General features: G+C 43.5%; 1 protein-coding gene across 2 annotated transcripts in view; it reads right to left on the bottom strand.

Annotated features, from left to right (window-relative positions):
• Positions 1–2,355: 2,355 nt before the first annotated feature.
• The window catches only part of xab2 (XPA binding protein 2), a 47,130-nt gene continuing 33,720 nt past the window's right edge, over positions 2,356–15,765 (bottom strand). For both annotated transcript variants that reach the window (XM_020528385.2, XM_048617991.1), the window contains 6 exons: positions 13,594–13,784; positions 11,406–11,528; positions 10,765–10,936; positions 8,540–8,666; positions 4,307–4,416; positions 2,356–2,692 (listed from right to left, as the gene is read on the bottom strand). In XM_020528385.2, coding sequence (XP_020383974.2) covers positions 2,631–2,692; positions 4,307–4,416; positions 8,540–8,666; positions 10,765–10,936; positions 11,406–11,528; positions 13,594–13,784 — 785 coding nt within the window. In that variant the 3' untranslated portion in view covers positions 2,356–2,630. The remainder of the gene's footprint in view (positions 2,693–4,306; positions 4,417–8,539; positions 8,667–10,764; positions 10,937–11,405; positions 11,529–13,593; positions 13,785–15,765) is intronic.

Here is a 15,765-nt window from a genome sequence, read left to right as displayed (position 1 = left end):
TGAGTCGTGATCTCAAATGGTGGAACAGGCTCAAAACGGTGAATGGTCAACTCCTGCTCCCCAGGCCTACGGCTCCAAACACACTTAGTACAGACAAATACAAGATGATAGTGAGTAGCGTTCATAGTGCAAAATCTGCCAGATACACAATCGATTTTAGTATCCTAGATATTCAAATGGTACTGTGATAAAGTGAACATACTCTGAAGTTGAGTGACTGAACTGTCAAGGAATTGGACATGAGAAGCCAATGGCTGGTGTAATCCCTCTCAGCCACCCAAAGGTTAGACTTGAGAACAGTCCGACAGCTTCGCTCTACTATGTTTATGCTTGAACAAGGCCATCTCTGGAACTTGCACAAAAAAACCCTTGTATTTTTTGAATACATTTCACAAACATAGATTATCCTAAAACAATTTACATCCCATGGAGGCCATTTTGAAGTGTAGTCATTACATTGTCGGAAACACAGCAGCCAACCCACGCACAACAAAGCCACAAAAATGTGATAACAGTCAGATCACATGCTAACCACATTTAGCAACGGATAAAAAGTGACCAGGATCCTGAGATAAACTCCACCATTATGTGAACTGTGCCATGATTTCATGCCATCTTTTACAGTCTACTGGACCTCGGTTCACTCTAAGACTGCTCCAGGACTGCAGCACTCCCTCAGTATCACACTGGAGAGTGTCAGCCTCAATTATGCGTTCAAGCCAAGAGTGGGATTCACAGCCAACTTCTGACTTAATGAGGAGCGCACTACCTGGAGCTTCAGCTTCACTGGAGTCACTTCAGCACCCTGCAGATGTTGGGCTGGTCATGTTCAATTAGTGCGCAGATTTATAATGCCAGCACCATGATGACAGCAGGAATTCAAACTGATTTAACAAGGAAAAATTAATGTCAGAAAACATTAATTGGGGCAGCATGGTGGCTCAGTGGTTAGCACTGCTGCCTGACAGTACCAGGGACCCAGGTTTGATTCCACACTCAGGTGACTGACTGTGGGGTTTGCACATTCTCCCCGTGTCTGCATGGGTTTCCTCCCACTGCCCAAAGATGTGCAGGCTCGGTGGACTGGCTGTGCTAAATTGCCCATAGTGTTCAGGCATGTGTAGATTAGGTGGGTTATAGGGCGATGGGTCTGGGTGGGAGGTCTGAGGTCCGGTGTGGACTTGTTGGGCCGGAAGGCCTGTTTACACAATGTTGGGATTCTATGGTGAACACAATGTGCAATGTAATGTGCTTGTATCCCTGCCTATCTTTGGGCCAGGAAGTCCCACCTGCTCCAGAGGTGAATCGTAACATCTCTGAACAGCTTGACTAAAAAATGTGCTCGATGTAGAAGTGCACCAGCGTGCAGGGATCCCCAGCAGGCCGGCCCTCATCGGACAGCAGCAACTCTGTTGGCCGAGTTTGTGAGCCAAATGGCTAGCAGCCGCATCCCCCGACATGCTCCCCGGCGAGTTTGCTGTCGGCATGAGACCAACAGGCCATCCCTGTCTGTGACAGAGGGATGACTGCAAGCTGGCAGGAAACGAAATTGATGCACAGTCACACCTCACTGCTGACAGTGGGAATGCCAACAGACCAGCAGCAGAATGTACAAAAGAAATCACAAGGTGGCTGGAGAGAGAGCCCGTCAGCTGGAGAAAGACTTAGGCCCCTCACGTCAAGGCTGGTCATCTGTGCCAGCTGCAGAAGGGACTGGCACTCATTGATCAGCTTCTACAACAGACGATGTTCAATCCAGGAGTGAGATTCACCTTGGATGCAGCCAATCTAATAGTGATAGATATCAGCTGAAACAGATCATATTGTCACTATTGCTTGTGGGAACTTGCTGTCTCCAAATGGGCTGCTGCAGCGATTTCAGTGCTAAAGCACTCCACTGGCTGTAAAGCATGTGACATCCAGAAGTTGTGAAAGGCGCTATATAATTTCAAGTCTTTAACATCAAGAGAGATTTGGGCCATGGGTTAAATGATCACATCAGATCTACTGTTGGGTGTTTGAGAGGTACTGGGAGTTCTGGGTGTGTGTCATTTTGATGGATCAGATGCTTTCTGCAGTTATAGTACCTATTTATCTCTTGGTTATGGATTGCCTTTGGAGGCATTAGGAAGATGAACCCTTGTGGAGACTGTGTCAGTATTCAGAAGAGAATGAAAAACATAAGCCCTGCATATAGAAAGAGGGACAAGAAAGTATAAAAAGTTACCGAAGGTCTCTACTGTCTCCCAAAGTATAGAATCTGCACCCACCTTGACTAATTGCTGGCCTTATCCACACATATTATATATTTGTTGAGTTCACCTTTATTAAGGTAATAAGAACAAATCTTAAGTCTTTTTAAAACAAAAAAGAGACTGGCTCCTGCCATACGTTTATATAAAGACAGTTTCACAAAAGAGAAGACAGTGGTCCTAATTGGTAGCACACAGTTGCAAGGGAGAGAAATCTTGATACAAAACAGACGTAGTGGCAATAAATCTTTTGCTTGTTTTTTGCTTGTTCAAATGTGCTTGAAACAGCACATAAAGGCTATCTGTGTCTGAACAGCAGCTTCTGTTACTGAAGGTAACGGGTGATAGGAAGTCATTAACTCTGTTCGCAGTTACTGTTCAGTCATCCTTCAGGCCCCCAAACACTGCTGTTGGCACTGTCTTCTGCTCAAGTGGCACCTCTGAAAATAAAGAAACAAAAAAGTAGTTACGTCACTTAAAGTTAAAATTACGATATTTTATATTACTTTCACCCAAATTCCCACAACATAAAATTCTTAACATAAATGGCAGATCCAGGGAAATCTCTTGCCACTTGGATTATTTTGTCAATTTTCAGCCTTACACATTGTAGTAAAGACAGTTTTGCAGACGTAAAGTTATAGAAGAGTCCGAGGTGGTTCAATAACCAGGATATCAACTCTAATCTAAAACAAACCCTAACGCACAGGCTTACTTGAAAGGAAACATTGAACAGATCTACTTGTTAATTTAGAAGGTCTTGTGGTGCAGCCAGCAGCCTCCCTACCTCTGAGCCACAGGCTCCAAGACCCAAAGGCCAAGCAAAGTTACTTCATTACTCTCAAGTCCAAATACTGTTACAGCAGGACTGCAGAGGATACACCTCAAGGACATCTTCAAACCCTCCCTGAGAAAAATGCAATATCCCCACTGAGAATCCCTCGCCCAAGACTGCTCAAACTGGAGAAGAAGCATTCATGAAGTTACCGATCATGTGGAGGGCCTTCTACATGCCCAGATCGATGCCAGGTGTAAATAGTGGAAGTGTGTGAAAATCTGAGCTTCCTGCTCACCTGACCCTTCAAACACCACTCGACGCTGGGTGTGCTGATGGAACACTGGCCTATTCAGTCACCTCAGCACCGCAAGACCACAGTGGACGAAGGTCATCCTCAATCCTGAGAGGATGGCTTTTATCCACTGTGGTGCTGTGACCCTGAGGTGACTGAGCATCGGACTATTCAATCCACACAAGCTCAGTCCCAACACGTGCCATTGGCAGGTAGTGAGACAGGAAAGATTCCCAGCTGTCAGGTGATGGAAAGTATCCCTGAATCTCTATTATCACCATTCACTGCTCCAGGCTACAACAGTGCACGCTGTCACAGCAGCTGTAACACTTCCCCGCCAACATTCTAGCAACTCAGCAAACCAGTTATTTTCACTTCCATGTGACAGTCTGCACTGGGATCATTACTGAACCATTCAGCACAGAACACGTAACATTGCCAGTTGGAATCACTGGATACCCTGACACACTGATGCCAACTAGTGTGGTCACATGACTATCATAACAAGATCAGATAATACAACAGAGACTGGGAATTAAAGCAGGAAACTTCCTGCTCAGAATAACATTCCTAAAGCTTTATTTAATTTTTTTTTTGTTTGGAGGTCATGCATGGAGAGCTCCTATTTAATTATACCCTTTACTGCATATGGTAAGGTACAGCTCATTTAAAATCCATCACTACCACTCGAGCAAGAGAAAAATCAAGACCTTGCTAAAGCAATGCAATTCTATACAGTGCAAATGAAACAGTTCAAAATGACCTGGAGGTTGGCATTAGGCACTGATCATCAACTAGTTATAGAAAGCGAGTGAAAGGAAACAGATAGATTTCAAGGTAGCTTTGGGAGTTAATGAGGAAGTTGCAAAGAGGAAAAGGACTTAGAAGATTTGATAGAGGTTTTAACAAAGACGCTTTGAATGTATAAGTGCAGTTTTAGTCAGGCTGCTTTCTCATGGGATTACAGTCTGAATCCTTACATACCGTCAGGTTCTTCATCACCTTCCTCATCGTCATCATCATCGTCAATGTCAATCTCATCGGGATTGGCTTGTTTCGTAAGCTCAGCAAGCTCACTGCGAGACGCATCACTCCTGTAATGGAGAGCAGCAATATCAGGACGGGAGGAAAACTCAAAACTCAGTAACACTAAAGAACCAAAACAAGCTTCTGTAGCTGAGAAAAAAAACAAAGCTGCAATCTGATAAATTCATTCAAGAACGAAATTTGATGCCGTGGGCTCTGTAGATTTGTATTTGCGGCCAACTCTATTTGGCTATTGTTTGCAGTCCCAGACAGCAGCTCACAAGGGAAATTAATGGAAAATGTCCTTTCTAAAAAATGTATTTCCTTTCACTATACTAAACCTGTCCACTACCATTCATTGCTGGAAATAAGGGCTAGCAACATAGCAGCAGAAATAGGCGATTTAGCCCCTTGAGCTTCCTCTACTATTTCAGGTCCTGGCTGATTTTCTATCTCACTGCTATATTCCCGTGCTATCCCCACATCCCTTAACATCGTTAGTAACTGGACAGCTATTAATCTCCGTCTCTCAATGACTGAGAATTTCAAAGACTCAGGACTGAATGAAGAAGTTCAGCTCATCTCAATCCTAAGTGGCTTGCCTTTTATTCTGAAACTGTCTCTCATGATTCTAGATCACTTACCCGCGGAACCATCTTTCCTACCTCTTGTACGTTTCTGCAAGATCTCCTCTCATTTGTCTAAACTCTAGACAGGCTGCACCTCCTCAATCTCTCCTCACATGACAGGAATCAATCTTGTGAACCTCCAAGTATAACCTTCCTTAAGGGGACCAGAACCGCCCACAATACCCCAGGCGTAGTCTCACCAACGTTCCATACAACTAAAGCCAGACATCTTTGTTCCCGTACTCAAATCATCTTGCGACAACGCATAACTACCACCTGCCTTTCTATTGCTGCATGCTAACTTTCAGCAACTTCTGAACAAGCACACCCTGGTCCTTTCAGACATCAACACTTTCCCATCTCTCACCATGTGAGAAATACTCTGGATATATTGTCCTCTGAATAAAGTGGATAATCTCAAACTAAGCCACTTTACGCTCCATCTGTCATGTTCTTGCCTATTCACTCTGCCTCTCCAAATCCCTCAGAATTCTCTTCACACAACACACATTTTAAACTAGTTTTGTCATTTGCTAATTTGGAAAATTCACCATGGGTCAACCACACCCAAATCATTGTTGTAGATTGTGAACAGCTGGGGTCCAATCATTGATCCTTGTACAGCCCATTAGCTTGAGAATGACCCATTTATTCCTATTTCCTGCTTTCCTTCTGGTAAACAATCCTCAATCCATGCCAATATATCACCACGAGCCTTGTGTTCTAATTCTGTCCACTGACCTTCTCAGTGAGCCCCTAATGGAAAATATTCTAAAAATCCCAATACACCACATCGCTTGCTTTGATACATGTATCTTACAGTGCAAGCAAGTGTTCCACATACCCGGCCCAACCAACATCCCTAAATTGTCAGCTTTATTCAATTATTGAACATGTTGTCCAATTGCAGAATAATATCTAATGGTGGACACCTGTGTATATCAATTCACATATCAATACACAGGGCCCTGTTCTCTGTACACAGAAAGATATCTCTCACACACACACAGAGTCAGTTTCAACTCAACAAAATAAGCAATAGCCACTCTCTGGTTAATTTCTCAGGACAATGCCTTGAGCAATCAGAGTTGATCTGCTTGGTTTAATATTTAAACAAAGCTTGGCAGTTAACTGTCAGTCATCATTAATTGGTGCACTTGTCCATGGCAATGCCACTATCACAGTCTCTTTGCCAACCAATCAGTATTGTCCTCTCATACAGAATAAATGCTGTTTTCCCTTTACTTTGGTATTTCTTGTGAACCGTCCTGAAAAGTGGAAGGCAAAAGATGTCTTTTCAGTACTCAAATTCTTTAGACATTAGCCACTGCATGTCCATTGCCAAACCTTTTAATGTATTATCCCAATCTATCAAAACTGACCTGCCCTCTTAGCTTCTTTTGTTTAGATTTATGAATTGTTCTAGAACGCACTACATCAGTTTCGAACTTAATGGAGGATTTGATCATACTATAGTGATTTGCCCTGGGAGGTTTTTTGACAATAACATTAATTCACCTTTTCTCATTGTTTAATGATAGGTCTAAAATAGCCTCTTCCTAGTTGGTTCATCAACATTCTTCTCCATAAAGGCATCTTATACATATTCTAGGAACGCACCCTTCATAGCAGTGGTAGTCTTTGGTCAGAAACTGAACTGAACTGGCTGTATGAATACAGTGGCTCTACAAGAGCAGGTCAGAGGTTTGGAATTCTACAGCAAGTAACATGCCTTGTGTCGCCCCGAAGCATGTCTACAAAGCACAAGTCAGGATAATGCATCAACTGGTGATGACTGACAAAATATTCCCCACTTACGCGGATAAGTGTAGCTCCAACAATACTTAAGTGTACATCCAGTAAAATACATCCAGTTCAAAACAGTCCATTTAATTGGGATGCTATTCATCACTTTAACATTTGCCCCCTTCACCACAGAAGCACAATGGTAGCGACATGTATCAACTACAAGATACACTGCAGTAAATAGCCAAGGCCCCTTCAACAGCACCTTCCAAATCAGTAAACACAACCACTTTGAAGAACAAGGGTATTTCCCTTCCACTCTTCTCCCCCCAACGTCTGTGCAGTTGAGCCACTTGCAGTATCACAAACTTGGCTCACGTACCATTCCTCTGGCGATCAATCCCATTCAACAGTATCTAAACATGGAAACCATCGAGCGAGATAGACTGAGGGACTCCTGCACTAGCTGCGTGATACCCCCAGCACGTCTGGTGGTCACCTATTCCCTGTCTGCCTACATGCTTGTAACGTGCAGTGTGGCCAGCTCCTTAAACATAAAATCACATAGTTCTCAGCTGTATGGATTCCAGCTGCCACTTGAGTTCCAAAACCCAGAGATCATGTTTCTGCTGCTGGTGATAGCTCATCTAGCCCACATGAATGACTCATGACTCAACGCATGATACAAGATGGGTATTTAACTTAGCTACGTTGCCCTGCCATGACTTAAGCTTCCTTTTGGACTATACACTGACCACTAGTAAGTAGAAAAACACTTTTCATTTATTTATTCATGGAATGTTGGTGTCAATGACTGGGCATTTATTGCCCATCTCTAGTTGCCTTTGAGAAGGTGGTGGTGAGCTGCTTTCTTGAACCACTGTATCCCACATTCTATAGGTAGACCCACAACGCATGAGGGAGGGAGTTCCAAGGTTTGGGTAGTTAGGAACTGAGTTACTCACTGCAGGATTCCTAACTTCAGACTTGTTCTTGTAGTCACAATATTTACATGGCTAAGCCAGTTCAGTTTGTATTTAACAGTAACCCCTAGGATGTTGACAGGGGGGCTTCAGCGATGATAATCCCATCGGATTTCAAGGGGCAATGGTTAGATTCTTTCTTGTTGGAAATGATCGTTGCCTGAGTGGTGCAAATGTTACTGAGTCTTACTCACCAATCCAGTCCTTCTCCTGTGCCTATAAGGCTGGTACTTATGACTTATGCTTTATTTACACACTTTTCCTAAAAGTAGAGAATTTACACACAACTTGCACACAGACCTTTTCAGTGAATACTTAACGAGCAATCAGCGTAAAAGTTTTATTGAAATCTCTTTGTTTTCTCCCACTCTTCAAACTTAGTTCCTAACAGCCAACTGTGGTTCCTCTTCAACCTCCCCAAGTAAACTACTTACTACTGTAACTTCATGTATCTAGTTTTCCATCTGCTAGTTGTTTAGACTGGACCACTTCCCTGACTCCACGAAATTTCCCTTACTCCACAAATTCCCAAGCCCTTACTCTGCGTTCAACTGTACTCAGTGTTGAGCTGCTGGCTTTGTGCTACTGACTGAGATGAACTCAACATTTAGAAGGTCTTGGAGGAACTTGGGAAGAAAGGAGAGAGGTTGGCATAATAGTTATGCATTGGGTCAAATCCCAGGACCCTCACTAAGGTTACTGACGTGGGTAAAGTTGTGCCCATGGAAGCTTATGCCATCTGAAGTAAATTTTCAGATGCTCAGACTGAAAGACACCAAGATCAACATAAAAGTGACATGATTCATTTCCATTCTGCCAGAGACACAGCATACCTGACAAATAGAATTTTGTCTTTGGGTTTGGGTTTTTCCCTCTCAGCCTCTTCCGCCAACTGTTGCGCTTTCTGCTCCAGCAGTTTCATGTCATCCATTCCACTTTGTCCAGGTGCAAGATCAGAGACTGCAACATAAATGTGAGGAGAATCTGGGTTTTAGTGAAAACTGCATTCTCACCTGTTAAATGATTTAGGGTTTGAATAGCGCTTCTTACACAAGATTCTTACCTGGATACACTTCAGTCAGTTATCAGGCTAGGGTAAATGATTTAGATTGTAAGTTCCCCTTTAAAAAGTAAACTCAGCTTATTCCTCCTGTAAGTGTTTTTTTTTTCCCCTCCGAAACTCAATTCTACTACAAGTAATAAAACTAATAATCACGAGAAGCTACTTTAGTCCAGCAGTTTGGGGCACATTTTATGCAATTTCAGTTTATTAAGCATACTAAAATGTATCATTTTATTCAGAGGCTGTTCCTAATGAGTCACAGCTTTCAAAATAAAACACCAGGCTCAGACAACCTTTGGCAAAACTCTGGCCAGACATGCTACACTGATTCCTCTCTGGCAAATGTTTTCTGTTTACTCTTTCAATGGGATGTGGGCATCACTGACAAGCCAGCATTTGATACCAATCCCCCAAGTGCCCATGAACTGATAGCTTGCTTGGTCATTTCAGAGATATTGCTGTTGGTCAGCAGTCAGATAGAGGCCAAACCATGTAAGGATGGTAGACTTCCTTCCCTCAAGGACATTAATGAACCTGATGGCTATCATCGTGGTCATCGTTATGGAGATTAGCATTAATTTCCAGATTTTTAACAATTTGAATCTAAATTCGATCAGCTGCCACAGTGGGATTTAAGCCCATGTTACTAAGGCATTAGTCTAGGCCTTTGAATGACACGTCCAGTGATAATGCTACCATGACACCTTCTCACACAGAGTCTGCATGAAAAGAGTCAAACTTGACAACATAGTGTTCAGTGAACAATTTAGGGAAAAGGCCAAAGTTTGCAGTGTAAGAGATATCTCAAATTTGAAAGGAGAGATGAAGGGGAAACTCAGGAAGCAGTTGTTAGAATAATGTCAAGGTTACTATAACCCTGTAGACCAAAGGAGGGAGGGAAGACTGAGTGAGGTAAAAGGATGATTTTGCCGTTGTAATTTTCTGATAAAGAATGAGCTGCAATGATAAGACAGTATGTCTTCTGCACATTACGGTACAGCTCATTAACTGGTTTTTTGGAGCAGTATAAAAGGATACAGTAGTGCTTATGTTGCTGGTCTAATCCAAAGGCTGCAAAGTCCAGCAACTTGAAATCAACCCCCACCATGGGAGCAGTGGAATGGAGATTCAATTAATGAAATAAATTTCAAACTAAAAATCTAGTATTGATAATAGTCACAGTCAAATTACTGTATTGTCATAAAACCCATCTTGAAGAAATGGTCTTTACCCTATCTGATCTATATGAGACTCCAAACCCAAAGTGAGTGACTCCTAACTGGCCTTTGTAACACATTAAGAAGTTGTATCTGGGGGAGAATTTGAAGAAAGTTGGACCTTTTTATCTATGAGAAGTCTGGGAGATGCAACTGATTGCAATCTGTCTGCGATGATAAATCTGGAAAATGACCAGTAGGAGAAGGTGAGAAGCTGCAGCTACAAAGCAAGCTAAAGGCAAAATCAGGACTGACATCAGGAAGTTGTCTGTGCACAGAAGTGAGCAACACATGGAACAGATTGTCGAACAATGCAGCAGTAGAGGGAAAACACCAGCACTGCTATAAAATATTCACCAGAGGGCCTAGGTCATCTGTGACTATCTTGTGAAGAGTGGCAACCACCACTTTTTTTTTTGTTAAGACTTTCTTAGTATTTGCAAGTTGAGGCTAGACCTGCATTTTATGCCCAACCCTAACTGCCCTGAAGAAGGTAGTGGGTTAGCTAAATTCTTGAACCTCTGCAACCTATGTGGTGTCAGGGAGGGAGCTCCAGTATTTTGACTCGGTGACTGAAGGAACAGTAATGTGTTTCCAAGACAGGACAGTGTGGGGCTCGGGGAGAACTTGCAGGTGGTGGTGTTTCTATGCCTCTGCTGCCCTTGTCTTTCTAGGTGGGACAGCTTGCAGGCTCGGAAAATGTTATCGAAGTTAAGCAGTGTTAAGTTGCTGCAGTGTATCAGCTGCCACTGAGTCAACTTTTCAGCCAATTGTTTACCTGTGCCTGTGGCATTCGTGGAGGCTTTTAGCATCTGCGACGACATAAAATTGACCTGGGTATTGTATGTGGCCTGCACACTCCGTTTAATCCGCAACATTTCACGAATAGTGTCCTCGTTACCATGCCGCATCTCAAATTCCTTCCAAGTCTGCCAGAACGACGGTGTTATCTGAAAATGATAAGAGTTAAATAGGAAACCAATGAAAAATCAGGGTTACAGGGTCAGGGGGTGGGTCTGGGTGGGATGCTATTCAGAAGGTCAGTGCAGACCCGATGGGCCAAATGGCCTGCTTCCACACTGTAGGGATTCTATAATTTTGATTCCCATCCCAAGGAAGGCACAGGAAGGGTGTTCATAATGTGGCTAAACAGGTTGATCATCAGCCTGCATATCCTTCCAACGCATCCATGGCACATGGTGAAAGTGGGAGTGTCTCCCGGTCAGTCCCGTTCAATTTGGGGTGGTACCTCTCAAGCTACAGATTAGAGACAAATCCACCTGTGGAAACAAGGGTAGGCAAATATTTTGCCCATCTCTTGGATCACTGGACACAGGAGGTCTTCCAAGTCAAAGTATAAGCAGGAATTCTCACTGCTCCTTAGGAGCATAAAAGCAAAATGCCAGTCGAGGAACCTACCCTTGGATCGCAGAGTTGAGAGCAGTAAGAGTAAATGGATCGGGCCCGATCGATTTCACCCAGTTTGCATTCCATATCAGAGAACCGCAGGCACATATCACGAGCATGTTCATCTGGCAACACCTGTAAGGAAAAAGAAATTACTTTATGAACATACCTACAATACCAAAATCATCCTTTTCATTTAGACCGCAGTTGGAAACCTCCTTATAAATGCTCAGGAAATTGCACACTCCGAATACCCTCCCACGTCACAAACAGATTGCATAACCCGTCACACTATCACTAGAACACTGCTCATCCCAGAGCTTTAACAATCTTTGTGCTGGATGTTTAAAAGATACAGCATTTTCTGCTGCTGGAAGGGTCCACACAACAATTAGTATTAAGCAGAGCTGTCAATCAAATTCCACGGTGATGGAGCAGGGCAGTAGGTCCCTCCTGGCGATAGAGGTACACTGATGTAAAGGGCCCTGGATCACTTTGCTCTTCTGACGAGAGGCCAGAATTAAATTTCAATCCTTCGGCACGTCGCCAAATAGCAACAAAAAGCACAGGTCAAATCTGAAGAAGAAATAGGATGCAATGGGTAGCCACTTGGCCCCTCAAGCCTGCACCATCATTCATTAAAATCCTGGCCAGGCTGACTGTACCCTTACCTCCACTGCCACTCCACAACTCTTGGCTACAGTTGTCAATCAAACATTTAACTCAGACTTGGCTATATTCATTGACCTAGCCTCCACTACTTGCCAAGGATAAGAATTTCAGCAGTTAGTGATCCTGAGGGGAGAAATTCCTCCTAATCCTCTTTTGGAAAGGTAGATTTAGTGTTCATTTGAAACCCATTAGCTTTTGATTCTCACACGTTTGTGTGTGTGGTGTGGTGTTGGGGGGAGAATGAGACGTCCTGTCAGCATCTAGTATTGCCAAACAAAGAGACCTCGCAGTGCAGGTTCATAGTTCCATGGAAGTGCAGTTGCAGGTAGACAGGGTGGTGAAAAAGGTCTTTGGTACGCCTGCCTTTACTGGTCAGTGCATTGAGGATGGGAGTTGGGATGTTACGTTGCAGCTGTACAGGACGTTGGTTAGGCCACTTTTGGAACACTACGTTCAATTCTGGTCTCCCTGCTATTGGAAGGATGTTGTGAAATTTGAAAGGGGTCGGAAAATATTTACAGAGATATTGCCAAGGTTGGAGGGTGTGAGCTATAGAGAGAGGCTGAACAGACTGGGGGAATTTTCCCTGGAGCATCGGAGGCTGAGGGGTGGCCTTATAGATGTTTATAAAATCATGAGGGGCATGGATGGAATGAATAGCCAAGGTTTTTCCCCAGTGTGGGGGTAGTCCAAAACAAGAGGGGCACAGGTTTAAGGTGAGAGAGGAAAAATTTAAAAGGGACCTAAGAGGCAACTTTTTTTACACAGAGGGTGGTGCATGTATGGAATGAGCTGCCAAAGGAAGTGGTGGATGTTGGTACAATTACAACATTTAAAAGGCATCTGGATGGGTACATGAACGGGAAGGATTTGTAGGGACACGGGTGAAATGCTAGCAATGGGCAAGTTGGACTGAAGGGTCTGTTTCTGTGCTGACATCTCTAAGACTCTATTTACCCTGCCAAGTCCCTGAGAATCTGACATGTCTCAATAAGATTACCTCTCATCCTTTTAAACTCCAATGAACACCAGTCCAACTTGTTCACACCTTCCTCACAAAACAATCCCTTCACCCCAGGAATTAGCTTAGCTAACCCTCTTTGAACTGTTTTCAATGCAAGTATGCCCCAACCTTATGTTAGGAGCTCCAGGGGCTGCCTGATCAGCGCACTGTTCAGTACAGCTGTATCAAGACCTGCCCACTTTTCAACTCCACGCCCTTGCAATAAATGCACAATCTAGTTCGTGATCCATTCAATATGTTGTCATGGTTACAGTGGAAATCCTATTGGCAGTGCACTCTCTCCACAGTACCCACACACAGCTGAAGTATCATCAATCATCTGCTCTGCTATATTGGAATCATGTCTCTGCTTCAACCTGTTACACTGCTGTTATCCTCTGAATTTCAGCAGAATGAGAAAGGACATACGCTGAGCTGGGCAAGACGTTCCTTATAATCCTTGGCTGAACATAAATCCACCTGCAACAGAATGAGGATGAGACGTAAACAGATGCCCACTGGTACCTCAATTGCCCTCTCGTAGATGCCCCTTGTGTGGGTAACTCCGTAGATTTCGGCTGCTCTTTTGATATAGATGTTGTACATCTCATACTGCTCCAAAGGCTCGACTGCCTTGGTTGCTCTTTCATACACAGCCATGGCATGTCGAGCTAAACCGTACTCCTCCTCCAGCTTGGCATACAGAAGGTAAATAGCTGCAAAGGATAAGTTTACAGCTGGGTAATGATGACTGATCAATGAAGGTATCATTTCTCTTTGCCTCTTTCTCATGCTCAAACAGCAGATATAGAAAAATAAACTCTAGGAATCCACAATTAATTACAGCTACATAAATACAGACTGACACATTGCATATAGGGATGAAGCACATGTTAAAATACAATGCTGCACAGGCCTGCGTTATCATTTCTAGGATTTTGGTGGTTTTGTTAAACTGTTATTATCAATATGACACAATATAACCTGTTGCACAGTTGCATGTTTGCCTGTACAAGGTTATATTTATCATATAAATATTAAGTATAAAGGCTTAAATCCCTTAGCAGAAGTAGGGGCGTTGCGGTAATGTTGTTCCTAGCCTAATCCTACAATACCAGGCTAATAATCTGAGGACATGGGTTCGAAGCAACTATTGCAGATGGTTAAATTTGAATTCAATAAAACCTGGAATAAAAAGATAGTCTAATGATGAGCGTTAAACCACTGTCAACTGTAGTAAAAGCCCACTTGGTTCATTGATCTCCTTTCGGGAGGGAAATCTGCCATCTTTACCTGGTATGGCCTACATGTGACGCTAAACCCACGGAAATGTGTGTGACTGTTAATGGTTCTCTGAGCAAATAGGGATGGGCGGGAAATGCCAACTTACTCAGTGATGCCCATATTCCATAAACAAATAAAAAGAAAATTGGACCAATACAAGAGGGATTTTTTTTTCCCCTGTTAAGTGTTACTGGGGCTGGTTGGATGGTTGAGCTATAGTGAGAGGCTGAATGGGCTGGGGCTACTTTCCCTGGAGTATCAGAGGCTGAGGGGCGAGCCTATAGAGCTTTATAAAATCATGAGGGGCATGGCTAGAGTGAATAGTCAAGGTCTTTTCCCCAGGGTAGGAGCATCCAAAACTAGATGGCATTGGTTTAAAGTGAGAGGGGAAAGATTTAAAAGGGACCTAAGGGGTACCTGTTTCACGCAGAGGGTGGTGCGTGCATGGAACAAGCTGCCAGGTGCAGTGGTGGAGACTGGTACAATTACAACATTTAGAAGACACCTGGATGGGTACACGAATAGGAAGGGTTTAAGGGATATGGGCAAAACACTGGCAAATGGGTCTAGATTAATGTAGGATATCTGGTTGGCATGGACGAGTTGGACAGAAGGGTCTGTTTCCATCCTATACGGCTCTACGTAGTCATATCAAAACTTTTAATTGTTTGATTGATATAAAGCTCTGTGTTACCATGAATGGATGGATATACTTGAACTGTCAAGTCACAAACAGGGACAGAATCCAATCTGGGAAGCAGCATTTTGTCAAGGGTGGGAGTGAAGCGTTTCAGATTTTAGGAATGGGGCTGAAGGTGTAAAGCGACACGACTCAGAGATACGACAAATATGTAGTTAGATACGAGAAACTGAGGAGGAGAATAGGAAATCAAGAGAATAAAAACAGAAAAAGAGCTGTCGCTATAACCTTGCCTAAATGTAAGCTTTTTCTTATTGAGAAAGCAAGCTGTTTTTATAATATGGAGGTCCTGTGGCACAGTGGGTACTGCTTCTGCCTCTGAACCAGAAGTTCCAAGTTCCAGCCCCATCAGGACTTGATGGCTAAGTAAGGTGTACTCATAACATAACCAAATGTAAATTCTTCCAACACAAGCCGTAAAAGGAGAGAATTTCCTGGTCAGCCATGTGATGGATGAAAATTGGAGCCTCTGTTGGCACGATCCATAGTTCCAGAATGCATCAAGCATTTGAAAGTGCATGTTACCACAGCAGTTTAGATCCCGAGGGTGGTGGATCAGAGAAAAGGGGTATCCAGTTGCCTGGAGAGACTGTGCCTACAGCACAGGCTTCAAACCCTTCAAAGATTCAGGTCCTGCCTCCTCACCCTAGCTACAAGCGGAGGTCGCGGCTACAAGTGGCAGTCCCGGCTACAAGTGGCAGTCCCGGCTACAA

The sequence above is a fragment of the Rhincodon typus genome, chromosome 38 (assembly GCF_021869965.1).
Source record: "Rhincodon typus isolate 14 chromosome 38, sRhiTyp1.1, whole genome shotgun sequence".
Lineage (NCBI taxonomy): Eukaryota > Metazoa > Chordata > Chondrichthyes > Orectolobiformes > Rhincodontidae > Rhincodon > Rhincodon typus.
This window is presented reverse-complemented; position numbering and strand designations above follow the sequence as displayed.